General features: G+C 47.2%; 1 protein-coding gene across 4 annotated transcripts in view; it reads right to left on the bottom strand.

Annotated features, from left to right (window-relative positions):
• The window catches only part of LOC146821271 (uncharacterized), an 838,501-nt gene that overhangs the window by 723,999 nt on the left and 87,880 nt on the right, over positions 1-26,622 (bottom strand). For all 4 annotated transcript variants that reach the window (XM_085612209.1, XM_085612210.1, XM_085612207.1 and 1 more), the window contains exons 2-3: positions 24,496-24,579; positions 11,215-12,632 (exon numbers count right to left, since the gene is read on the bottom strand). In XM_085612209.1, coding sequence (XP_085468335.1) covers positions 11,215-12,565 — 1,351 coding nt within the window. In that variant the 5' untranslated portion in view covers positions 12,566-12,632; positions 24,496-24,579. The remainder of the gene's footprint in view (positions 1-11,214; positions 12,633-24,495; positions 24,580-26,622) is intronic.

Genomic DNA, 26,622 nt, shown 5'->3' with positions numbered 1-26,622 from the left:
GAGTGAAAGGGTGGATGGTTGGGTGAGTGAAAGGGAGGATGGATTGATGGATGGGTGAAAGGGAGGGTGAATGAAAATAGATGGATGGGTGAAAGAGGGTGAATGAAAATAGATGGATGGGTGAAAAGGTGTTTGATGATGAGAAAATAGATGGATGGGTGAGTGAAAGGATGTATGACTGACTGAAGGGAAGGGTGGATGGCTGAGGTGAGAAAGGCGGATGGATGGCTGAGTGAAAGGGAGGGCGGATGCATTGAGGATGGGCGGATAGCCAGAGTGAAAGGGCCGATGGATGATGTAGTGAAAAGAAGGTCAAGTGAAAGGATGGATGGGGGAGTTTATGATAGGGTGGATGGGCGATAGGGTGGATGGGCGATAGGGTGGATGGGCGATAGGGTGGATGGGCGATAGGGTGGATGGGTGATAGGGTGGATGGGTGATAGGGTGGATGGGTGAAAGAGGATGGAAGGATGAGCGAGTGGATGATGGATGAGTGAAAGGGTAAATGGATGAATGGAAGGAAGGATGAGGGAACGGATGGATGGCTGAATGAAAGCATAGATGGATGAGTGAAAAGGAGGATGGGTGGAGTGAAAGGGTGGATGGATAAATGACAAAGAATGGATGGATAGGTTTGATGGTAGGTTTGGATATGGAATGGACAGACAGAATGGTAAAAGACTGAATGATAGCTGAAAGACTGAATGGATGACAGAATGTAAAGGTGAAATTGTGGATATCAGCAGGTGGATGAAGATTGAAAGGATGAATGGATAGATGCTTGGATGGAAGTGACAAGAGTGCTCTTCTGGGGAGGGTTGTGACGACTAGCTTAGTTTGCTTGGTGCCATGAGAGATTTGGTTTTAGGTTGGGGGTATTTTAATTTTCTGGCTACTTCCTTGGATGGGAGCCCCTTCCATCGTGCTCATCTCACATAGTTGATGGCAAGCCAGGCAACATGGTATGTTAACACTTCTAAAATGCTATATTGTTCTGTTCAGCTATCCACACATCCATGCATTTGTTCAATTAGTCATTCATTATGCAGTCTCCCACTCATCCAGCTATGAAGTAACCCAGCTAAGTGCTCACTCAACCAGTCAACCATACACTTGCTCATCAATGGTTGGAAGAAACAGGATACTCCTGGTTTATCCACACACCCACCCACATAACTACATACAAAAATTGACCAATCTAAAAAAGCACTTCTACTGGTTTAAAAAAAGCCAAAACCTTTGACGTTGTCAATGCTGTTTTAAAAAAATGTTTACTACCAGCTGGAAATCGAAATGAGGAGAAAGGGTGGCACATGTGATAACTTGACTTTGCATAAGTGACCCAGGATATTTCATGAAAGTTTAACTGATGCATTAGACAGGTGTCTCCGTCACTTACACAGTAAAACACACTAACTGCACATTTTAGAATGGACCGCTTTCGATCACGTTCAAAGAAAGACCACTGTTTTTGCAGTTCCTAAAACAGGCACATTCTGCAAACATTTAAGGTTTTTGTCCTACCTGCATCAGCTGGTAACAGCGCTTGAAAAATTACTGCAGTTCATGTAATCAATATCCCAGAGTACCCATTTGCCACTGAGAAATTTAGGTACTCATTTTAAATGTATTACACCGGTATCTAGAAGTGGCGATACTCTTCCCTTCAAATTAAAAAACAGCCGGTACTCTATATCCAACTACTTGAAACATTGCCTGGTACACAATACATAGGTGTTAATCACGCCTGCCTTAACATGGTCCAAACAATGAATGCGTCTTTACAACGCAAGTCATTACAACGACTTGTCATAGGAAAAGCGCTGCAATGAAATAGTGTTAGACCTGTCAGCCCTTTGGGTGGTCCCTCCTCATCGTTATTTATTTTGTCCCACTTTTGCCTCAAACCCTGTTAGAATGTTTCCTTTTTGGGAACCACCAGACTTTTTAGTGTTGATGCAGGGTCAGGGAGCCATTTTCCCTACCCCTGGAACTTCTGTCTGAGGGCCTGAGACACAAAATGGTGGCCACCCATTGTCACCTGTGACATCACTGGAACCTACTAGTACCTTCCAGAACATTCTAGAACCCTGGGACAGAGGGAGGCAGGTTTGGAATGTTGGGAAACCATCTCAGGTTGACAGTTGGCAGTTGGAAGGCAGCAGTTGGCACCTGACTGGTGAAGGGAGAGCAGCAAAAACCTGAAGGAGGAAGGAGTGAGGCAGCAGGGGTGGAAACTTGTGCCTGGAGTGGGGTCCATAAACCCACCCTTGATACTAGTCCCTACTGACTGAGCCCAACCTGGAGCCCTGTGTGGGATAAAGTCAAGAAGAACCAACACAAGGACCTGAACAGCCGGAACAGGCCTTGGAAGTGAAGAACAGCAAGTTCCGGACCTGTTTATTGGTTTCCCTGGAGTCCGACGTCGAGAAGCCTAGAGACCTGGGGCCGGAGGTGAAGAAGCGGCGCTGACTGGAAAGCAGACGTCGTACCCGGAGCCACCAGAGGTCGAGAGAGGGCGCCGACGGAGGTCGTGGAGAGTACCAGAGGTCGAGGAGGGAAGACACCTGAGGTCGAGTGTGCGGCGTCGACGGGGGAGTGAAGTCCGCCCTCCGGAGTCGCCGGAGACCGAGGTGAAGCGTACCGGAGGTCGGGAGTGGAGATCGCACTCCGGAGCCGCCGGGACCAAGGAGAAACGTACTGGAGGTCGGGAGTGGAGATCGCACTCCGGAGTCGCCAGAACCTGAGGAAAGGAGCACTGGAGGTCGGGAGTGGAGATCGCACGCCGGAGACACCCGGAAGTGGGGAGACCGACATCGAGCCGAGGCCGCCGCCGACATCGATCCGGAACCGCCTCACGGCGTCGACAAGAACTGACATCGAGCCGAGGCCGGCTAGCAACATCGAACCGGAACCGCCTCTCGGCGTCGACACGACTCCGGCGGAGTCAGAAGTTCATAAAGAGGGCAGTAAGTGGAATAGAGGGCGCCTAAGGCCCTGTGGAGCCCTAAGAGACCATCCTATGGGCTAGAGAGGTGTTAGGACCAGCCTGGGAGTGCCAGGGGTGGACTGAGACTGATACAGTGACCTGTGTGAGGGGTTGTGTAGGTTGGGAGAGCCAGATTCCTAGATTACCCTTGACCTACCTCAGTTTTAGCCTCAGCCTTATCCAAGCTAGGTGAGACACCCTCAGGCCATCCACATAACCACAAGCTGTGATTGGGCCGAATCAACCCATAGTACCTCACAAATGTGACCTGATTTGAAAGTGTACTGATGGCTTATAGTTATTGAGAGTATTGTATTCTTTGTATTTATCCTATTTATTGTCTCACAGTATTTATTGTCTCACAGTATTTATTGTCTCACAGTATTTATTCCCTCACAGTATTTATTTGCCTATGTATTTTATGCACATCTATTTATTCATTGATTATTTATGATCTGAGCTTATTTATTTGACCTACCCTTTTTACAGAAGAAGCTTTGTGTACTGTAAGTGTGTTATTATTTATTTAACCTGCAACTAAGAGAAAACAAGATAAACACAGATATTTTCTTAATTTTTACGGTGTAGAGTCGTTTTTGGAACGGATGAACGCATGGTTATTGTGAGGGTGTGACGTACGCTTAACACGGTGCCTTCCTTACCGCTCGAGCCAAGCTACCACAGTGTGTGTTGGGAAAAACCAGGTGACTGCTAACCCCGGTTGCCCGGGGTTTTCTAACATAATTGGTGTTCAGTGGTGGGATTCAGCTGTGCTTGCGTCCACTCGACAATAACTGTGGGTAGTCCATAGGCCTACACCGGGAGTTCTCAAAGCGGACTTCCTAATTCTGAGTTTTGTTTTTTCCAAATTTACTCTGGTGGTGGGAGGAGGTATTACAAAAGGTACCCCCCTGCATAGCTTCTTTAAACACCTGTTCTTTATTCTGAGTGGGCAAAATGGAGTTTGTACTGGAAGATGTGGAGACTTATACTGTGGCCCAACTCAGGGAGTTTTGTCAGAGAGAGGGGGTGTTTTGTCCCCAGGGTGCAAGGAAGGGTGAGCTCCAGACCAGCCTGAGGGCTTGGTGGGAGGCACGACGGGAAAGTAAGGCTGAGCAGGAGGACAGGGATGGAGAGCCTGTTAGCGAGGGGGCTGGGTTGTACCAATCTGAGGTGGGGAACCGGTTAGCGGGGCCCAGAACACTTTCCAGGAAGGGCAGCACTGTCTCTAGCGGGGGCTTATCTGAAGCAGAGTTAACTGACCGGAGGGAGAAAAGACAGCTCACATGGAGGTTAGCGGAGCTGGAGAAAGAAAAGGAGGAACGGAGGATGGCTCACGAGTTGAGGCTCAAGGAGATGGATCTCCAGATCTTACGAGTCGGGGAACAAACTGTTCCTAATGGTGGCAGCAAAGACCGAGAGATCACCAGGGAACCCAAACCCTATCTGTCGAAAGACATAGTAGCTAGCTATAGTGCAGGGGATGATATTGCCAAGTGGCTAGCGGCCTATGAGGTCTCTTTAAGGGCCCATGGGGTTCCAGAGAAGTACTGGGGAGGGGGATTGTACAAGTACATGCCTCCAGCTGGAAGGGATGCATTATTGGCCCTAGAGCAGGATGAGCTGACCCACTACCCCACCATGAAAGTGGCGCTCGTGAGAAAGTTTGGACTAACACCCGAGAAATACAGACAGAAGTTCCGGGGTAGCCACAAACTGGGCACACAGAATTGGGTGGATTTCCTGGATTATGCGAAGAAGGCATTAGAGGGTTGGATTCAGGGCAGTGAGGTGAGGGACTACGAGGGGTTGTTTGATTTAATGTTGAAGGAACACCTGCTCAAAAAATGTTTCCCTGAACTGCGTCAACACCTGGTGGATAGCAAGCTGACCAATCCCCGGAAGCTTGCTGAGGAGGCGGACATTTGGGCTAGTACCCGGGTGTCCACAAGGGGGACTGGAGGGGATACTCAAAAGGCCGGACAGGGCGCCCCCCAGAAGAAAGAGGGAGGGGAAAAGAAAAAGGAGTTCTCTAAAGGCCCCCAAAATAGTTTCCCAGGGAAGGGAACAGGATTCACCCCTAGGGCTAACCCACCCAGAAACCCTAATCCTGGCCAGAGTCAGCAGCCAAGGGTTGTCCATTGCTTCGAGTGCGGTGGCGTTGGACACTATAAGGGAGATGCGAAGTGCCCGAAAAGACCACCCCCTCCCATTGGAGGAAAGGCCCCCGGAGTAGTTAGTGCAGTTCTCGGGGAGGAGATGCCCTTAACTAAGGGAAGGGAGTGGGCGGGTGTCACTTTAGTGTCCCTGGGAGAACGGGAGATGGTTCCTAAGATCCAGGTGCCCGCAAATACCGTAAAGTATGGGCAGTGGGTCACCATCAACGGCCAACGAGGGGAGGCTCTGAGAGACACAGGAGCCAGTATGACTATGGTACGTAGCCAACTGGTGTCTCCAGAGCAGGTAATTCCCGATGTACTCCACCCAGCCGCGATGGCTGACGGCAGAACAGGCCACTATCCGGTGGCCGAGGTTCCCTTTGAATGGGAGGGGGTTGCAGGTTCACTTCGAGTTGCCGTAAGCCCTGCCGTGCCAGTCGATTGTCTGCTGGGGAATGACATGGAGCACAATGCTTGGAAGGAGGTGGAATACCGGACTCCTGCTGAGATGCTGGGTACACCTGACTGGGCCTGTGTCAGCACAAGGTCCGCGACTACCCGGAGAGGGAGTTCGTTTCGGCTGGAGCCTGGAACAAAGGCCCAGCCAGCTGCCGACCAAGGGAAGAACCGAGGACAGGAGGAGCCTGCCTCGGCATCCGCGCCCCGTGTGACGGATAGGCCACCGGAGGTGGTGGACCAGGAGTCCGCGGTGGGGGATGTTACCAAACTGGAGGACCTACCCATCCCGGCCGAGTGGCACGTGGAGGGAGGGCCGACCAGGGAGGAATTCTGCAAGGGCCAGAGGGAGTGCCCTACCCTTGAGGGACTGAGGCGACAGGCCGAAGCCCAGGCGGCAGGGAACGTTGAGGGGAACTACAACGTTTACTGGGAGGATGGCCTCCTCTACAGTGAACCCAAGGCACCCCTACATGGATCGTCACGAGCCTTAGTAGTCCCTCAACGTTATCGAGCCTTCCTACTGGAGTTGGCTCACGAGATCCCCTTGGCAGGACACCTGGGGCAAGACAAGACCTTCGCCCGTCTTGTCCCACACTTTTATTGGCCTCGAATGAAAGTGTCGTCCGATACCTACTGCCGGACATGTGTGTCTTGCCAAGCCAGTGGGAAAACGGGGGTGAAGCTGAAAGCTCCCCTGGAACCACTTCCTGTCGTTAGCACCCCCTTTGAAAGGGTGGGCATCGACATTGTGGGTCCATTAGACTACAGCTGGTCACAGGTTTATCCTGGTTCTGGTGGATCATGCCACACGGTACCCAGAGGCAATACCTCTGAGGACCATAACAGCACCTGTTGTGGCTAGGGCCCTGATGGGAATCTTTACCCGAGTGGGTTTTCCCAAGGAAGTTGTGTCCGACAGGGGGACCAACTTCATGTCAGCATACATGCGGGCCATGTGAAAGGAGTGTGGAGTGACCTATCGGTTCACAACTCCTTACCACCCCCAGACCAATGGTCTGGTGGAGAGGTTTAACAAAACCTTAAAAGGCATGATCAGAAGTCTGCCTGAAGGCCTGCGGAGGAAATGGGACGTCCTCCTACCCTGTCTATTGTTTTCCTACAGGGAAGTGCCACAGAAGGGAGTGGGCTTCAGCCCCTTCGAGCTTTTGTATGGGCACCCTGTACGTGGACCTCTCAACCTGGTGAGAGACGGATGGGAAAGAACTCCCAGAAAGCTTCCCCAGGATGTGGTGAGCTACATGCTGGCCTTCCGGAGCCAAATGGCTAAGTTGTGGAAGCAAGCTTCTGACAACTTGGAAGCCAGCCAAGCAGTAATGAAGGCGTGGTATGACCACAACGCTCACCCGGTGGAGTTGGAGCCTGGCCAGAAGGTGTGGGTGATCGAACCAGGAGAGCTTAGCGCCCTCCAGGATCGCTGGTCAGGACCCTTTGAGGTATTGGAGAAGAAGGGTAAGGCTACCTACTTGGTGGATCTTAAGACCCCTCGCCAGCCCCTACGGGTGCTGCATGCCAACCGCCTCAAACCCCACCACGAGAGGCCCGAAGTCATATTGATGATGGTGACTGACGGAGCAGAGGACGTGGAAAGCGAGCCTCTCCCCGACTTATTTGCGTCTCAAGAGAAGGATGGGTCGGTGGAGGGAGTGATTCTCTCCCCATCTCTAACTCCTGAACAGCGGGAGGACTGCCGCCAGGTCCTGGGACAGTACTCTTCGTTGTTCTCCCTTGTTCCGGGTAGGACTCACCTGTGCGTCCATGATGTGGACACAGGAGACAGCCCACCTGTGAAGTCCAAGATCTACCGGATGTCAGACAAGGTGAAGGCCAGCATTCACAGTGAAGTCACTAAGATGCTGGAGCTAGGAGTGATCGAACCTTCCAGCAGCCCCTGGTCCAGTCCGGTGGTGTTAGTACCAAAAGCTGCACCACCGGATGCCCAACCGGAACTGAGGTTCTGTGTGGACTACCGGGGACTGAACTCAGTAACTAAGACTGATGCTCATCCGATCCCGAGGGCGGATGAATTGATTGACCGGCTGGGAGCTGCCCAATATCCAAGTACCTTTGACCTTACTTCGGGGTACTGGCAGATCTCTCTGACTGATGGAGCAAGGGAAAGGTCAGCCTTCTCCACGCCCAATGGCCACTACCAGTTCTGTGTGATGCCCTTTGGGCTCAAGAACGCACCTGCCACGTTTCAGCGTCTGGTGAACCAGATCCTCACTGGAATGGAGAGTTTCTCTGCTGCTTATCTGGATGACATAGCCGTCTTCAGTAACAGCTGGGAGGATCACTTGCGTCACCTGCAAGCTGTTCTCCAGGCCCTGAGACAAGCTGGATTGACGATCAAGGCCAGTAAATGCCAGATCGGGCAGGGGTCGGTAGTGTACCTTGGACACTTGGTGGGTAGGGGAGCGGTGCAACCCCTCCAGGCGAAAATCGAGGCTATCATGGCCTGGGAACCCCCCAAGACTCAGACTGAGGTCCGAGCTTTTCTGGGCCTCACGGGATATTACCGCCGCTTCGTGAAGGGATACGGTACCATTGTAGCCCCCCTCACGGAGCTCACGTCCAAGAAACAACCTCGACGGGTAGTCTGGACGGAGGCTTGTCAGCAGGCCTTTGTGAGACTGAAGCAAGCCATGTGCGAGGCCCCGGTCTTAAGGGCCCCAGACTTTTCCAAGGAGTTCATTGTCCAGACGGATGCATCGGAACATGGCATTGGGGCAGTATTATCGCAACTCAATGAAGAGGGTCTGGATCAACCCGTGGTCTTCCTATCCCGGAGACTACTTCCCAGGGAACAGAAGTGGAGTGCAATAGAGCGTGAAGCCTTTGCAGTGGTATGGGCTCTGAAGAAGTTCCGGCCATACCTGTTTGGCTCGCACTTCCTGGTTCAGACCGACCACAGACCCCTTCGTTGGCTGATGCAGATGAAGGGGGAGAATCCCAAGTTGCTAAGGTGGTCTATCTCCCTACAGGGAATGGACTTTCAGGTGGAACATCGGCCTGGAGTGGACCACGCCAATGCAGACGGTCTCTCAAGGTATTTCCGCCTTAGTGATGGGTAGCTCTCCCCACTTTCAGCTGGGGGGGGGGGGGGGGGAACACGTGTTAGACCTGTCAGCCCTTTGGGTGGTCCCTCCTCATCATTATTTATTTTGTCCCACTTTTGCCTCAAACCCTGTTAGAATTTTTCCTTTTTGGGAACCACCAGACTTTTTAGTGTTGATGCAGGGTCAGGGAGCCATTTTCCCTACCCCTGGAACTTCTGTCTGAGGGCCTGAGACACAAAATGGTGGCCACCCATTGTCACCTGTGACATCACTGGAACCTACTAGTACCTTCCAGAACATTCTAGAACCCTGGGACAGAGGGAGGCAGGTTTGGAATGTTGGGAAACCATCTCAGGTTCACAGTTGGCAGTTGGAAGGCAGCAGTTGGCACCTGACTGGTGAAGGGAGAGCAGCAAAAACCTGAAGGAGGAAGGAGTGAGGCAGCAGGGGTGGAAACTTGTGCCTGGAGTGGGGTCCATAAACCCACCCTTGATACTAGTCCCTACTGACTGAGCCCAACCTGGAGCCCTGTGTGGGATAAAGTCAAGAAGAACCAACACAAAGGACCTGAACAGCCGGAACAGGCCTTGGAAGTGAAGAACAGCAAGTTCCTGACCTGTTTATTGGTTTCCTGGAGTCCGACGTCGAGAAGCCTAGAGACCTGGGGCCGGAGGTGAAGAAGCGGCGCTGACTGGAAAGCAGACGTCGTACCCGGAGCCACCAGAGGTCGAGAGAGGGCGCCGACGGAGGTCGTGGAGAGTACCAGAGGTCGAGGAGGGAAGACACCTGAGGTCGAGTGTGTGGCGTCGACGGGGGAGTGAAGTCCGCCCTCCGGAGTCGCCGGAGACGAGGTGAAGCGTACCGGAGGTCGGGAGTGGAGATCGCACTCCGGAGCCGCCGGGACCAAGGAGAAACGTACTAGAGGTCGGGAGTGGAGATCGCACTCCGGAGTCGCCAGAACCTGAGGAAAGGAGCACTGGAGGTCGGGAGTGGGGATCGCACTCCGGAGTCGCCAGAACCTGAGGAAAGGAGCACTGGAGGTCGGGAGTGGAGATCGCACTCCGGAGTCGCCGGAACCTGAAGGGAAGAGCACCGGAGGTCGGGAGTGGAGGTCGCACGCCGGAGACACCCGGAAGTGGGGAGACCGACATCGAGCCGAGGCCGCCGCCGACATCGATCCGGAACCGCCTCACGGCGTCAACAGGAACTGACATCGAGCCGAGGCCGGCTAGCAACATCGAACCGGAACCGCCTCTCGGCGTCGACACGACTCCGGCGGAGTCGGAAGTTCATAAAGAGGGCAGTAAGTGAAATAGAGGGCGCCTAAGGCCCTGTGGAGCCCTAAGAGACCATCCTAGGGGCTAGAGAGGTGTTAGGACCAGCCTGGGAGTGCCAGGGGTGGACTGAGACTGATACAGTGACCTGTGTGAGGGGTTGTGTAGGTTGGGAGAGCCAGATTCCTAGATTACCCTTGACCTACCTCAGTTTTAGCCTCAGCCTTATCCAAGCTAGGTGAGACACCCTCAGGCCATCTACATAACCACAAGCTGTGATTGGGCCGAATCAACCCATAGTACCTCACAAATGTGACCTGATTTGAAAGTGTACTGATGGCTTATAGTTATTGAGAGTATTGTATTCTTTGTATTTATCCTATTTATTGTCTCACAGTATTTATTGTCTCACAGTATTTATTCCCTCGCAGTATTTATTTGCCTATGTATTTTATGCACATCTATTTATTCATTGATTATTTCTGATCTGAGCTTATTTATTTGACCTACCCTTTTTACAGAAGAAGCTTTGTGTACTGTAAGTGTGTTATTATTAATTTAACCTGCAACTAAGAGAAAACAAGATAAACACAGATATTTTCATAAATTTTTACGGTGTAGAGTCGTTTTTGGAATGGATGAACGCATGGTTATTGTGAGGGTGTGACGTACGCTTAACACGGTGCCTTCCTTACCGCTCGAGCCAAGCTACCACAGTGTGTGTTGGGAAAACCCGGGTGACTGCTAACCCCGGTTGCCCGGGGTTTTCTAACAAATAGCATAATTTATTATTCCAACTCCAGTCTGTGAGACAGTAGGGAAAGTGATTGACTTAAAGTCCAACATCAATCCAAAAACATTTTCCTTAATGTAAGTAGTCCTAACAACTTGCGTGATCAAGGAATGCGTTGTAAAGAATCATCTGTGGTTCGGACCTTGCTGTTAAGGCATAGCGTGGTTTGAGCTGTGATATAAAAGGCCGTTTCCCTATTCGGTTTTTGAATGTTTGTCAGTACAAACGCTTTTTTATTTAAAAGGTGAACTCTTCCAATTATCCTAGTCCATTGGACAGGTGGATGTTTGGGGTGCTCTCCCACAAGCCCCTGGTTCCCAAGCGAAGTATGTGGTGAGAACCTCCTTCTCTTTTTTGAGCTCTGGTGCAAAGGGTAGGATTTTATTGCAAAATAACATTACGAGGCAAACTTTGAAGACTTTGAAAAGAATCCCATCCCTTCCATTTGAACTGTTAAACTTACCAGTAAATACGTTTGGAAAGACAGAGGGCACCATCGGGAAATGCTTCTTCCTGGTGATGGACAGGCTTTTAGTCCCCAAACCAGTGCACTCCAGCAGGTCAAATGACTGTTTCTTCTGCCGCTTGTGATCAGAAGGATTCTCCGACAAGTCCATCGAACTACTCTTGTGCAGCCGACACATGCTGTTGACTGCGTGGTTCTTCCTTCGCTTGTCTGCTCTGCATTTACTCTGGATGCCAGGGTCTGGCAAAGAGCCGGCCACCTCTTCCTGAGGGTACTGAAAGTTGGTGCTAGGCATAGGGGAGCAGCTGGGTGGATAAGTGGGGGAGCTGAGCTGGCGGGTGGTGGTCTTGATGTAGCAAGGGTTGATTGTTGGGTAGGATTTTACAGAACTGGGAGAGGGGTAGTTGAAGACTTTGGAGTTGTGGAACATCTCACTCTGGCTTTGTGTTTCTTGATTTGTGCAGTCATTCAGCTGAGTGGTGCTATCTATGGGGCTATTAGAGCGCTTTGGACCCAGTGGACTTCTGGTATGGGCAGCCTTGTATGCCAAATCAGAAACCATGTAACACTCCTGTGGCAGTTTGGGGCTAGGCAGCAAGGGGGAGACCGGTTCGCTGGAGTAATGGACTGGAGTTCGCAGACTTTGTGTGGGAGTCTCCTTACTGGGTTCCTGCAGCATTCCACAACATACTTCCTGCAGAGGGCTTTCACAATCCTGTACTGGCAAGGTGTACACATTGGAGTCCTTCAAGATACTGTTTTTGCCCTGTGCAAACAATTCCAGGACAGGATCTGGCCTAATACCATCATTATCATATAAGCTCATCGTGTCTCTCCCCCCTGTGTGCTCTGTTCTTGCACTAGTGACAGCTTCCTGTACCTCACAAGAATATTCTGGCATTGCATCATTCTTCTTGGTCTCTTCCTGGTTCTCCACTACTCGAAGAGTGTGTAATCCTGGTATCGTCGAGTTATAGTCCAATCTACTTCCCTGATCCAAGGAGACCTGGAGCTTTGCTCTACTTTCAAGTGACACTGCCGATGAAGGAAGAGACGTCTGCCCAGTCACTTGTCTCTGCTGTACTGGAGTGGATTTTGAGGATTCCCCCTTACTCTGCTCCCTGACACCCTGAGGAACATTTTCAATGTAGCTCTGCTCACTGACACCCTGAGGAACATCTTCAATGTAGCTCTGCTCACTGCTCAGAGTTCCTTCTGCTATGGACACAATCGGCGTCTGGTTCTGAAGAGTCTGAGGGAAAACCAGGCGGTGCATGAAAGGGTTGCCATCACAAGTTTCTATTCGGATACGAAGGTACAACTTCTCCACACTGTGCACCGCATACATGGTGCTTTTGGGGGAAACTCAGCTTGGCTTTGTGTGGGCTGCAGAGCTAGTGTCCAGCAAGGAATGCCTGAAATAAGGAAAAACAAAAGATGTTATAAGCAGAATATCCTTGTACGATTCCTTACAGAATAGGTGGTCTAGAGTTTAAGTGGGCACATGTAATCTAGCTCAAAAGTCACCACACTGTGCAGGGCTGCACTGTGCATGATCTGTTAAGAAATCTAAAACAGAATTGGGCCAAATAACTCTAATAAAACCATGGTACTACAAACTGTCCCCTCAAGCCCCAAATCCAAGAGTTACAGTTGCCCTTATGCCACAAGTTAAATCAGTATCCTAGTGAAAACCACCCCAATGCCACCGGATCAAAGACATACTGTAATTGAAGTACCCCAGAGTTTTTCCTTGCCCAAGACTGAGCCGATATTGAGACCATGTCCGGTTAAAGACACATCCATGCTCCTTCAGCAGAAGACAAATGCTCACACCCCTCCAGGGTCACACGTCTACCCTAAAAAATGAGCCACAGCCCAGGAGAAAGGGACTGAGCACCCACAGGCAAAACCTGCCACCCAACCAAATATAGGAGATGGTTTTGCCTCTTGGAGCATCTCTGAGACCTACAAAGACCGTGAATTCCATAAACAGAGCTCCCACTAACAAACACTTCCTCACCACTAGACACATGCCCACTTCATTCAGACTGCTTTCTTCCACTCTTGTATAGGCCCGGACAACACGTCCAGCTCTGCTGGGTGCCTTGAGCTACCAGGACAATAGCTTTGGGGGGTGGCGGGGGTAGGGGGTGGACACCCCCCACCCAAATGAAGACATTCTTGGTTTGAAAATGGAGTTTGGGAACCCAGAGTCGGGACTGCTTTCTGTGTCAGTTTTATTATCATTTTTTTAAACTCAGCTCTTGCTCTCAGAGTTTCTTTTGACCTTCAAGATAAGCAAAGGAATCTTTCTCTCCGTGTGAAGAGAACAGTGGGATAATTTACAGCGGTGACCTCGGTCTGAGCTTTATCTCTGTAGTTGCTGGAAATGTTGAACAAAGCCTCATTTAATGCTTTGCTTTAGTGAGAACAGAAAAACACGTATTTTAATGGTGCATTACCACATTTAATGTTTCTTGCTTAATTGAAAAAGGTTCTTTTGCAGCTCATGTGTGTAGTTAGAAATAAAATGTGGTTTTAAAAGGAAGGTTAGGAGATGAAATTCTATTAAATAAGATGCAGAATGTACCGTGGGAAGGATCTTTGCCTGTCAGAGATGACGTATGAATCGGCCGATGGGTGGAGGCATCCTGTTGGAGAATGCTGGATTGCAGTTGGAGGAAGAGAAAGTCACGCTATATGCTTTGTAACATGCTTTGATAAACGCGTTCCTAGTTGGGAGTTTCAGAGAGAGGACACTTTCCAGAACACAGGCAGGAAGACTTTAGGAGCCCTTTGAGAGACCGATTTAGAGACGCCAGGCTGCAGAGGAGTTTCAAACTCCGACGCAGAAATGAGGGAAGGAGAGGGCATACCTTGGATAGCAGAACGGAGAGCAGACGTAGGCAGATTAAACATAGGTTCCGTACCATTCTGATTTGAGCTTTGACTAATTGGTTTTGCCAAGGCTAATTTGATCTATGCTGGATTTCTCTTCATGGGAGATTCTGCAAATATTAATGACTGAAACAGCTTAAATGCTAACTCACTCTTGCTTCCAGGACTCTTCAGGAGTGCAGACTCACATAATTTTGAGCCCCATTGGCTCAAAATAGAAATGTTTTCCTTTATGGAATGAGCTGTTTGCAAATTATGATGTTTTGTGCTAACTTAGTTTTTCTGATATCAATTCTGTAACCGGATTGATACCCGACTACTGAATGAAGAGTCAGATTCTTAAATTTTGATAGGAAAATAAATCCCTTTGAAACTACTCCCAACTCTCGTTATTGGCTAAAATGTTTATTTGCATTTTATGAATTGCTCATGTTTATGTAGGAGCTTTCTGGTCATAAACGGTGGCAAAGATCCATCGACCTTAAGTGGAAATCATGGTAACGGTAATCAGAGGTAATGGTGCCACATTTCCCAGATTTTCCAAAGCGAGATTACCGTGGGATTTCCACTGGAACAGTCCCAAAGGGAGTGGGGGGGATGGGGAGAGAACTGGCAGATTTAATGATACCCGTCAACACCCGACCCTTAGTACTCCGATGCGCCAGAGTAGGTTATGCGCGGTCAACCACCAGATCCACCGGGGAGGCCGGGGGAGTTACATGCTCAGTGCCCGGTTGTGTTCCCTGGAAGCTGTGTAGAATGGTGTCCTAGTTTGCTGCAATAAGGTCCTTGTAGAGACCCCGTGTGTCTTCGGTGCTCAATGCCACGCCCTCCACCCAGGCCCACAGTAAGACCGACTGTCCAGTACAGTAGAGCTGGGGGGGGGGGGGGCTCAGACGACTTCCACCTCTGATCAGGCGTTCGTCTGTCAGCATTCCTAGGTCAAGGAAGAGGGAGGTAACTTTAAGTCACTTGCCTCCAGGGTAGAGGTGCAGCAGGCACTCTTCCCAGGTGCACGCCTAGGTACAGCCAGTACAGGCTGCTAAGACATTGCTGATAAGTCACCAGTAATTGCTTAGGATTGGGCAAGACCCAAAGCATGTTGAGAAGGTCAGCATCCAGGAGCTGACACCTGGGGCACTCCGCATCTGCTCGATTGAAGAATGTGTTTATTTTCGCTGGGGTGTGGTATGCACTTTGAAGTATGTAGTGTTGGTTGAGTCGAAAGAGCATTGCGTGGGACATTGCCGGGGCGACTTAGTACCTCAGTCCATTACTTGTCCAAAAGGGTGAACTCTGTCCATCTCCTAATGCTGACTAAGCGGTGTGAACGACATCACCGTGTAATGCAGCGAGTTGGCAACCCATTTAGTGAGAGGTCTATCCCTCCCCATGACATGTAAGTATTGTATGGTCAAGTGCATGGGGAGCTCTGTGGTCATATCACCCCACCTATCTCACAGGGCAACAAGGAGAGATTGATACAGTAGGAATTGGCCTGTAGGTAAGACATTCAGTTCAGTCAGTGTCATATGGGAGGAGCGCCCCATCTTAGTATAGGTCTCCCAGTGTTTGGGCTCCATCTTCCAGCCAGGCCGACAATTCTGTGGATGTTGTGACACCATTTCCCCCGGCAGTGGCAGTGCTGGTGCGTAGGGCAGTACTGAGTGTGTGATGTATAGGCTTCTACAATAACATTGGTATGTAACTGCCAATAGTAGTGGTTCAGGTGTTTTGCGCTTAGCACAGGGGTGGAATAGTGGGAGTATGTATGCTAACAACCAAAGCGAGACATCAATGGCAGTGTTATTCAGCTGTAGCCCCACCAGCCACCTTGCCACCCATTGCAGTTGTGAGGCAAGATAGAATTGTGTAGTGCTAGATGCACTCCTATAGTTTGACATCACGTGATTACTTTGGACTACCATTATATCTATCTACTTTGGGGTTTCATTTTACCCTAGCATGAATGTATATCCTGCATATGCCTCGTTTCCCTTGAAGATTTCATAGTTTTAAAGTGGGAGCTGTCAGAGTAGAACAGCTTGCCAAGAACACAAGGAGTGGGATGTGCATTTGAAAGGAGAGAGAGAGAGAAAGATGTGGAATGTACTTTTCGGTCTCAAAGTGCAGTGTTATGAGCATTGGTGCTGAAATGTGCATTGTGTTGTACATTGGGAAGTATTCTGATGTTCTTACTATTGGCTTTGACATGGCCTCATGTCATCCTGAATTCTGACTCTGTTTTGCTTGAGCTTTTTGTGCACACAGGCAGGCACCCAGAGTGCTCAAACTGTTTTGGTTATCCACATTCAAGGATGCTTTGTTATTGTTGAATGTACCGTCAGAGTCTTTTGTAAGCTTTGTTACGATAAAGGCTGGAACATATGAGAATGCAGAGGGAACATGGGAACTCCTTTCGCCTTTGGAATGCTTGAATGGAAGGTGGCTAATTCCAGTAAGTTTCCTTGGCGCAGTGTGTTTTGAGTCTCTAAAGCTAAGGTTTGTTGACTTAGAAACCCGAATTTTTGGGATCTGAATGGGGATGGACACATCTGCTTTGGTACAGCAGAACACGGTTTGCTGAGGCTCTTAACCCCAGCTGTAAATCCCGAATCCGGAGTGGGATGAGATGCATTGTTTGCAACCAGTGAGGTGATTAGTTTTTGAGTATCGACTTTGTAATGTGTCAGTGAGTGTGAATGTGCACATCCAAAGTAATCGTGTGTGTGTGTGTGTGTGTGTGTGTGTGTGTGTGTGTGTGTGTGTGTGTGTGTGTGTGTGTGTGTGTGTGTGTGTGTGTGTGTGTGTGTGTGTGTGTGTGTGTGTGTGTGTGTGTGTGTGTGTGTGTGTGTGTGTGTGTGTGTATATATATATATATATATATATATATATATATATATATATATATATATATATATATATATATATATATATATATATATATACACACACACACACACACACACACACACCTGATTTCTTGAAGGATGTCTAGTATTATTTGCTGCTTGTTTATTACAATTATTATTTGTGCATTTAACAGTTGCATTTGCCAAGTGTGATATGTATACTACCTACTGGCGGTCGCCAGTAGGTAGTTATAGTTAGAACCTAGTTTCCATAGGAAAAGCATTTATTGATGTGCTAATAACTATGGCGTAATTTGACAAATCTTCGCGAAATTCTCCACAAAAAAAAAAGGGTCTATCCAGGTCAGCTCCTATCCTAAAAGTTTGGGGGTGATTCGACAAGCAGGGGCCGAGAAAAGAGGGGGGTCCCAAAAAGTGTTTTCTCCTTGTTAATTCACATAGGAAATTTTATTACAGGCTACAGCCCGAACTGCTGAACGGAATTACACCAAATTTGGCAGAAAGGTAGAGCTTGGTTTAGAAAGCGACCTTTCTTTAAATGGTGTAAATCCGTTCAGCAGTTGCTGAGAAATTCAAAAAGTAAAAAGTCCAAAAATAATTTTCCAATAGGAAACTTTAGGCAAGGCTACAGCCTGAACTGCTGAATGGAATTACACCAAATTTGGCAAATAGATAGTGCTTGATTCAGAAACGCAATTTTTTAAATTGTGTAAAACCGTTCAGTAGTTGCTGGGAAATTAAAAAAATAAATGTTTCGATATCTGGTGCAGCGGTGGGTCCGCGCACCCTCCTGACCACGGGCTTCACTAATTGGCTGCTATGGCCATGAGCTTCAATGTGATTGGCTGCCAACACTCCAAAACAGGAAGTGTTGGCAGCCATCTTGTGACTCGGTAGAACAGAGTCACAAGAAAACAGTCAAAAAAGATTAAAAGAGAAGAAAAATGGGCAGGGTAGAAACACCCTGACCCCCTACTTCTGCTCACGGGGGCTTCACAAGGACCCCCAGGCCCAAAAATTATTTTTTATTTAAAAATAAAAATGTCAGATGCTCGCTGGGTGCGCAAATCCGGAAGAAAAACATTTTAAAAAAATGAAGCGGGGTCTGCCCCACTTCCTTTAAATGAGCCCCTGGGTGGGTCAGGTTCCGGGGCCAATCCTATAATTATATTGCGGGGGCCTGCGGGGCCTCCGCTGCCCTGGGGACGACCAACTCCCTGGCGCTTGTTTTGTAATTTTGAGGGGCGTCGGAGGCCCCCCCAAGCCCCAGGGATCGCCACCCCCGGGGCTTTAAATATGCAGGGTGGCTTCGCGGGCTCTCTCCGAAGCCCCGGGGAACACCACCTCTCCAGGGGTTTTGAAAATGGAGGGAGAAAAATCACGCAGCTCCCCTGCTAGAGCCCTTGATGGCCCTGGGGACCACCACTCCGCAGGGCCGGCTCTTGCAATGTCCCAGGGAGCTCACCCCTGGGACATTGTTGTTTGCTATTAGAGGGTGGAAGCATGTCACGCACACTGTCATAGCAAACCCTGGTTGCTTCGTTGAAGCGAGAGAAGGAAAACCTGCTCCCGGTTCAATGAAGCAAAGCAGGATTGCTTTTGGGCAAGGGGAGCTGTATGTTGGCTCTCAGCGCGGCCCCCTAGTGTGAACGCGACGGGTGCGCGACTCCAAGCATAAATAATTTTTAAAAAATTGTAAAGCTAGATTATATGTTGAGTTGTTGGGTGGCTCTAAAAAGAGCCCTTGTTTTTATTTGGAGATTTTTGTAGCTACATGCAAGTGCCGATGCAGAGCCTTAGGTTGTTGAGAAGTACTCGGTTTCCCTTATCTGTGAAGTGTACACCATCACTCCTGTAGATGCCATCCATATCGAAACGCAGATTGTTGTTGTATATGGAGCCCATTCTATGGTCTCTGAGATAAGCAGAAACCGCTTTATTGACATTTTTTCTAGCTTTCTCAATTTGAGGACATAATTGATTGGACCACTTCCATTTCTGTCTTTGGCATATGTTAGAGTATACAAAGACAGTTTGGGGGAAAAGCAACATAAATTTGGCAAAGGTGTCCTTCATTAGCATTTCCAGACCTACCCCAGTCAATGCGCCTAGGTCATTGCCACCACAGTGCACAATCATGAGGTCAGGGGCTTGGAGATGTAAAAAGATTAACCAGAGGCATTAACTGATGCCACTTTAATCCTCTTTGTCCAATCCACTTAATGTACACATTTGGTAAAGCTAGATCTTTGTCAATACCTCTGTGTTCAGCATACCTTTTGCACCAGAAAACATAGCTGTGTCCCAAAATCCACACTCTAAGCATCTTGAAGGAAAGTCTGGATGCACTGAGAAGATGTCTGTAGCTGAAGTAGGCAGTTGCTAGAATAAGGAGAGGTATCTAAATTGGTGGATAAGATGCAGGTTTTGAAAAAGAAGAGTAATGATTGGTTGTGTAAGAACATTGTACAGTGAAAAATAGGGTGCATGTTTGTTTTAATAGCATGTTTCTTATTGGTTAGTAAAAAATGTTAGAAAGGTACAGTAGATAGAATAAGCTCATATTTTGTAAAGTCAACCACACCTGCTGTTTCTATTTGCAACTTTGTATGGTGAGCCTAAATATGTGCTGAACTTGTGACCTGCGAGTTCAGTTGAGTGTTCCATGAACTGTTACTATGGAAACAGGTATTACGCAGAATGGGGAGAGGTTTGAAAGTTAACTGTGGCATTAAAACATAATTTGCTATAAATATTAAATATATATGTTATGGCAGTGAGATTTTCCAATTCAGTTGTATGTTTAGAAGTGAGGATATAAAAAAAAAAAAAAGTGCTAAAATTATTTGTAATATATTTTGGAACTCCAGTATGGATTCGCAGTGCCATCGCTTTCAGAGCACGGTGGAGTCGCGACGTCATAAAATTACAGCAGCAGTTTGGGTTCAGTTAGAAGTCATTTGGCAAGGGTTGATAAGTGTAACCAATAGAAATGTGTTTTAGAATTTGAAATAATCTGGGAAGCAATGTGATTTGTTATTTACATGTATATGTGTGGAGATAGAGGGGGAAATGTTGCCATTTTTGGTTTTGCTTTGCTGAGATGTGCTATACAAATTGATTGTGTGCATAAGAAAATCTTTTCAGATTTTCTTATACTTCATAATCTACAAATCAATTTAAAAGGTGAGATACATTTGTGAAGTCTATTATGTGTTGGCTTTGTTTTTAAAGGTAAAATATAAATCATGAACTTTGACATGTTGTATTGAAATGTTGTTCAATATAGATTCTGTATAGTATTGTGTATTTTGGAAAATGGATTACTGATTATAGTAGTTTGTTAGAGTGTCTGGATATGTACATTTGTAGTATACCACATAATTTTAGGTGTTGCTTTCAAGTTGGTAGTGTATATGTTCAGTTAAAGTATTAGTAATTAGACTAGTTTTTATAAGAGTTTAGAGAGGTATAGTTTAAATATACCACATAATTTTTAGTGTTTGATTTAAATTTGAAGTTGGTTATGTGAATTTATGAGGTGTACATTGTGTTAAGGTATAGATATATTCATGCATGCTTTCAGGAATATGGTGAGACTTATAGCAGAGACATGTGAATGGTTCCTGCTTTATATTTGGCTAGGTGTAACATTATAAGTAGTTGTAAAATGGTAAAGCAGCAGCACAAAAGTAAGGTGTGAGATATGTTTGTAAAGATATTATCACTCAGGCACTTTGTATGCAGTAGTGGCCCGTGGTGGGAGTGCTGCCGGGCACTGGCAGGGGAGGGGCAGGGTGGGGTGTAGTAAACTGCAGAATACGGTCGCACAGAGATAAGTACACAAACAAAGAAATACAAATAATTTTGTTGAGCACGTTGCATCGCATTTGGCAATGCACTGTGCGCAAATAAATTAGTGTTATGGATTTGTTTATGTACTTACCTCTGTGGGGCTGTATTCTGCAGTTTATTACCCCCCACCCTCTCCTCCCCCACCCCATGTCAGCACCCGGCAGCACTCCAACCACAGGCCACTACTGCCCTAAGCACTACTCTTGCAGTGCAGCCATCATCCTGTCGGTATCCTTGCACCACTCCAATCACCCATCCAGCAACATGTACTTCTTCAATCACTTGGCCAATACCCAAGCCGTTATAAATTTACCATGTACTCTTTGCAGCATTGTAATCATTCATTCACTTATGTACTCATGCAATGACGTAGGCACTAACACATGCACTGCGACAATACTATGTGCACTATCCATGGAGACTTGTAATCAGCTATATACTACTGATTCACTCCTCCAATTATCTAGGTAGTACTTGTGCAGTCCAGCAATCCCCCTGTCAGTGCCAATGCACTCCTCCAATCAACCATTCACACCATGTACTGCCAATACCTAAGGACTTATAAATTCACCATGCACTCTTTGCAGCACTGTATTCATCCAGTCACTACCTATGTACTCGTGCAATGACCCAGACACTAACACATGCACTGGTATAATCATCTGGGCACCATCCATGGAGACCTCTAACCACCTACACAGTACTGATTCACTCCAATTAATGAGGCAGTACCCATGCATTCCAGCAATCCTCCTGTCACCCCCATGCACTCCTTCAATCACCCATTCAATACCATGTAGTTTTCAATCACTCGGACTATACCCTAACACTTATAAATTCACCATGCACTCTTTGCACTACTGTGATCATCCAGTCAGTATCTATGTACTCATGTAATTACCCAGTCAGTAACACATGCACTATTACAATCCCCTGTGCACTAGCCATGCAGACCTCTAACCACCTACAGACTACTGATTTGGTCCCTTAATTACCCAGGTAGTACTCATACACTTCAGCAAACCCCCTGTCAGTCACCATACACTCCTCTAATCACCCATCCAGCAGTATATACTCTTGGAATCACTGTGCCAATACCCAAGCACTTCTAAATTCACCATGCACTGCCAATACCGAAGCTGTTGTAAATTCCCCATGCACTCTGTTTTCAGTACTGTAATCATCCAGTCACTTCTCATGTATGCATGCAATGATGCAGGCACTAACATATGCACTGCGACAAAGCTCTGTGCACTAACCATGCATGCAGACCTCTAACCAGCTACACACTACTACTGATTCACTCCTTTAATTATCCAGGTAGTACCCATGCAGTACAGCAATCCCCCCTGTCACTCCCCATGCACTCTTCCAATTACCCATCGAGCAGTATGTAGTTTTACAATCACTCCGCCAATACTCAAGCACTTATAAATTCAGCGTGTACTCTCTTTACAGCACTGTAATCATCCAGTCACTACTTATGTACTCATGAAATGACCCGGGCACCGACATATGCAGTGTACAATCGTCTATGCACTATCCATGCAGGCCTCTAACCAGGTACACACTATTGATCCACTCCTCTAATTAACCATGTAGTCCAGCAAACCCCCTTTTGCACTCCTCCTATCACCCATCCAGTAATATGTAGTTTCCCAATCACTCCGAGAAGACCTAAGCACTTATAAATTCACCATGCACTCGCTTTCCAGCAATGTAATCATCTATTCACTATCCTTGTACTTCTGCAATGATCCAGGTACTAACCATGCACTTCTACAATCACCTGTGTACTATCCATGCTGTACTCTAATCTCATACACACTACTCATGCACTCTTCCAATTACCCACAGTAGTACCGTTCCACTGCTCCAATCATTGTGGTGGTATTATTGTATATATTTTTATATTTAAACATGTGAATATTTCAATATCAATTATTTTAAATATACTAAATTGTTATTAAAACTTTTTTTATAAGTATTTTGCATAATTATTAAGACAGTTACAATGACTAGAAAAGAGCAAACAAAAAGAAAGAAAAGAGGCCTATGTCAAGAAAACAGCAAAGGAGCAATTAGATCAAGTACAACATGGATCCTTAAACCAAAAGCCTTCTGGTAAGAGAATTAAAGAATTTGTAAAAAAAAAAAAAAGTTTTAAAGAGTAACAAAGTCTGAAAATATAGGAGACACACAAAAGATGTACAGTGAAACAAAAGGAAAAGAAAAATGTACAAAAAAGTGGAAAATTGGATTATCAGAAAAAAATAATGTTGAAAGGAGTAACAAAATTTTTAGAGATTCGAAAAAGATTATATAAAAATAGAGTATTACAAAGTGTGTTAAAAGTACAAAAAAAATCAAAAAAGATCAGCATTTTACGAACAAAAAAGGAGATTCTAAGCGTGATGGAAAAAGCATTTGAATTGAAAAAAATTGTTTATCTTAGTTTTAAACAGATTGAAAACTTTAAATACAATAATGAAGTCTATGAAGGACAAATGTAAAAGAAAAAGAATTGTAAATAGAACTAACTTTTGTAAAATATTTTCTGGGGAATGGAAGCATAATTCTAGTACGGAACTTTTTTTATGTAGAAGGCTATTTTCAACAAAATACATTAGTTCACGCAGTTAATCCCTGTGGTCGTTGTTACGAACTTAAAATTTGTTCTCCAATTGAAAAATGAAAGATGGTTCCTAGAAATGTGGAAGAAGTAATAGCTGAGAAAGTTCAAGGAAGACGTACCCAGGCTCCAGTATTTACCTGCCATTGTTTTAGTATGTGTAGTATACAACAGAAATCTATTGTTATATTACTACATTTCTAAAGAGAGTATAGGAAAACTGTGAAACAGAAGATTAAGATATTACAAGGACTGGATCCTTGCAAAGTGAGAAAAAATACAGGGTTGCAAGGTCATTCTCTGGCTTGTCTTTCTGGGAAAGTGTGTTAAAGTCATTTTCATCATTTAAGAATGTTAGCAGTACATCATTCAGAAATTCGGAAGTTAGTTAGAAGATTATTCTACGTGAAAAGTCCATTATGTCTAAATGAAATTAATACAGCTCTTTTGCATGGTTCAGTGTTGGATGTAAAAAAAGGTTTGTGATGATAGAGTTACGCTTCTTTGCTGGTCAAGAGGAGTGTAGAGAAAGAGAGGTTGATAAGTGTAGGTATTGAAGAAGAGATGGAAGATAGTACTGATGTGAAGTTTGAAATAGAAATCAAGTTTAAAGTAGTTTCTGGTGAAATTCCCAACTGTATTTGTTGTCAACGTACTCACTATAAAATTAAAACTCTGAATGTAGATGTGTTTTTAAAAAGTGAAAAGGAAAACAATGACAAATGGAGGGAATTTGCTGTTTGTTTGTGGAAGGTCGTTTTGAGTTGGGTAGTCAACAATGTATTTATAAATATTGTTACAATAAAATAGAAGAGAACAAAATACCAGCTAGAGCTGTTCATAATGACCTACAATTAGTAGCTATACCTCCAGAACTTAAAGATTTAAATACATATGAGTCCATCCTTATTCAATCTGTGCCCCCGTTTCAGGCTATAATTCATATGGAGCCTAAAACAGGTAAGCTGCCTCCAACAGATCTACAAAGCGGTTTAAAAGGAAGAGTTGTGTATTTACCTTTAGATTTTCAGAAACATGTTGAAACTGTTGGTGTAGAAAGAGAGGAAAGTGAACCTGTAGTCATTCTTGTTAATGGTGTACCTACAAAGAGTATGAAAATATGGCAAGAGTTAGTTGATGTCACCAAAGTCCAAAAGGCTTCATTATATCTGGTGCAAAACAATATTTACTATAAAAATGTAAATGTAGAAGAACAAAAAATATGTTTACAAGATAAAACAGTCAAAAAACACAAAACTTCCTTCACATATATACTTCAGTATTAGGCAATGTGTCCATAAAGTTACTCAAACCCACAGACCAAGAGTATAGTAAAAACGAAGTTAATTTATTTCAAAATATTCATTTTCATAATATTCAATTTCTTTTTTCATGTATAGTGTAAAATAGATAACAGTAAAATAAGACCCATCCTAACCCAGCACACAACGTAATTACACAGTCAATTGAGAAAACATGGAAGGATCAAGCTAGAGGTGCACCTCATATTCATATGCGGTTATGGATCAAGAATGCACCAAAATTTGGAACTGACAGTGATGAGACTGTCTTTTATTGAACAATATGTTATCTGTACCATACCAAAAGAAAAAGCAGGAAACCAACTTGAGACAGCAAGTTTTACGGTTTCAAAATCATCGATGTGGAAAATATTGTTGTTAGAAGGGCGACCTCCGGGGAGCTAGATGGTGTCGGACTGAGCACCGCGAGAGGCACCGTTTCGTTAGGAAGTAGCCAAGCGCCGCTGAGAAGCCTCCTGGGCGAGGTCCTTCTCCTAGGATCGTACAGCCAAGTAATCCCCCCCACCACAAAGGAACACAACAAGGGTATCAAATCTTACAAGTCTTTATCGGTTGCAAAAGGCAGGTTTCTGTGGCAATATTTACAGGTGGATCGAGGGATCCCAAAGAGTCTCGGGGTCGTTCAGCGACGGGGTAGCGGGACAGTCTCAGTACCAGCCTGGTACGGGAACACCCTGCGCTCAGCTCTCAATCCTCGAGCTGGGGGGGTTCCGGGAGCCGGGACGTCGTCCGCAGGGCTCGGAGGGTTGCCTCGTTGAGGTCGAGCCGCGACGAGGTCAGCAGGGCTCCGATGGTCACTCCTTCAAGGTCGAGCCACGACGAGGTCGGCAGGGCTCCGATGGTTACTTCTTCGAGGTTGAGCCGCGATGAGGTCAGCAGGGCTCCAGGTCCGCGTTTCAGGCAATGAGTCTCTCTCCGTAGGGTCAGCCGCGATTCGATCAGCAGGGCTCTCGACTCCAGGATACAACTACTGTCCTGGTTGTGGGTTGCCCCAGATATATGGCTGGAGCCCTTTGATGTCCGGACCCTCGCGCCGGGGGGGCCAGAGGGGCCGGGATGGGAGAGTCCAGACACCCAGCGGGGGGTGGAGCCATCGCCCAGGGAGGCCGGAGGGCGATCGGGCCCAAGCGTCAGGGGCCGGCGGGAGGCCCCATCGAAACTCCCCTCCTCCGGGATCTGTGGAGTGGCCACTCGACCCCCTTGGACCGGGTCTTGGCGCCTCGATGTCGGGGCTTCGCGGGAACCGAGGCCCCGGGTGGGCCGCGTCGCGAAGGCTGATGCGGGTAGCGGGGTACTATCTCGGGGGGCTTCGAAGGGTTGGGGTTGCCCCCATTTGGACTGGTAGGAGGGTTCGGGACCACGCCACGAGGCCGGGTCCAACAGGCGTCCCCCCCAGCAGAAGGCAGGGAGAGTCACCCATCTTCTTGGGTGTTCTCCTCGCCGAGTCGGAAGAAGCGAGATAGGCCGTCGGCGTTGGCGCGGTCGTTGCCGGGCCGATGGTCTACAGTGAAGTCCATCCCCTGCAGAGAGATGGACCATCGCAACAACTTCGGGTTCTCGCCTCTCATCTGCATTAACCACCGCAAGGGCTGGTGGTCGGTTTGGACCCGGAAGTGGGTGCCGAAGAGGTAGGGCCGGAGCTTCTTGAGGGCCCACACCACGGCGAAGGCCTCCCGTTCAATGGTGCTCCATCTTTGCTCCCGGGGCAGCAGGCGCCGGCTGATGAAGGCCACCGGCTGGTCAATCCCCTCAGAGTTCACTTGGGACAAGACAGCCCCGACTCCGTATTCTGAGGCGTCAGTCTGTACCACGAACTCTTTGC

Source organism: Triturus cristatus, chromosome 6, assembly GCF_964204655.1.
Source record: "Triturus cristatus chromosome 6, aTriCri1.1, whole genome shotgun sequence".
In the NCBI taxonomy this organism is placed as follows: Eukaryota; Metazoa; Chordata; class Amphibia; order Caudata; family Salamandridae; genus Triturus; species Triturus cristatus.
This window is presented reverse-complemented; position numbering and strand designations above follow the sequence as displayed.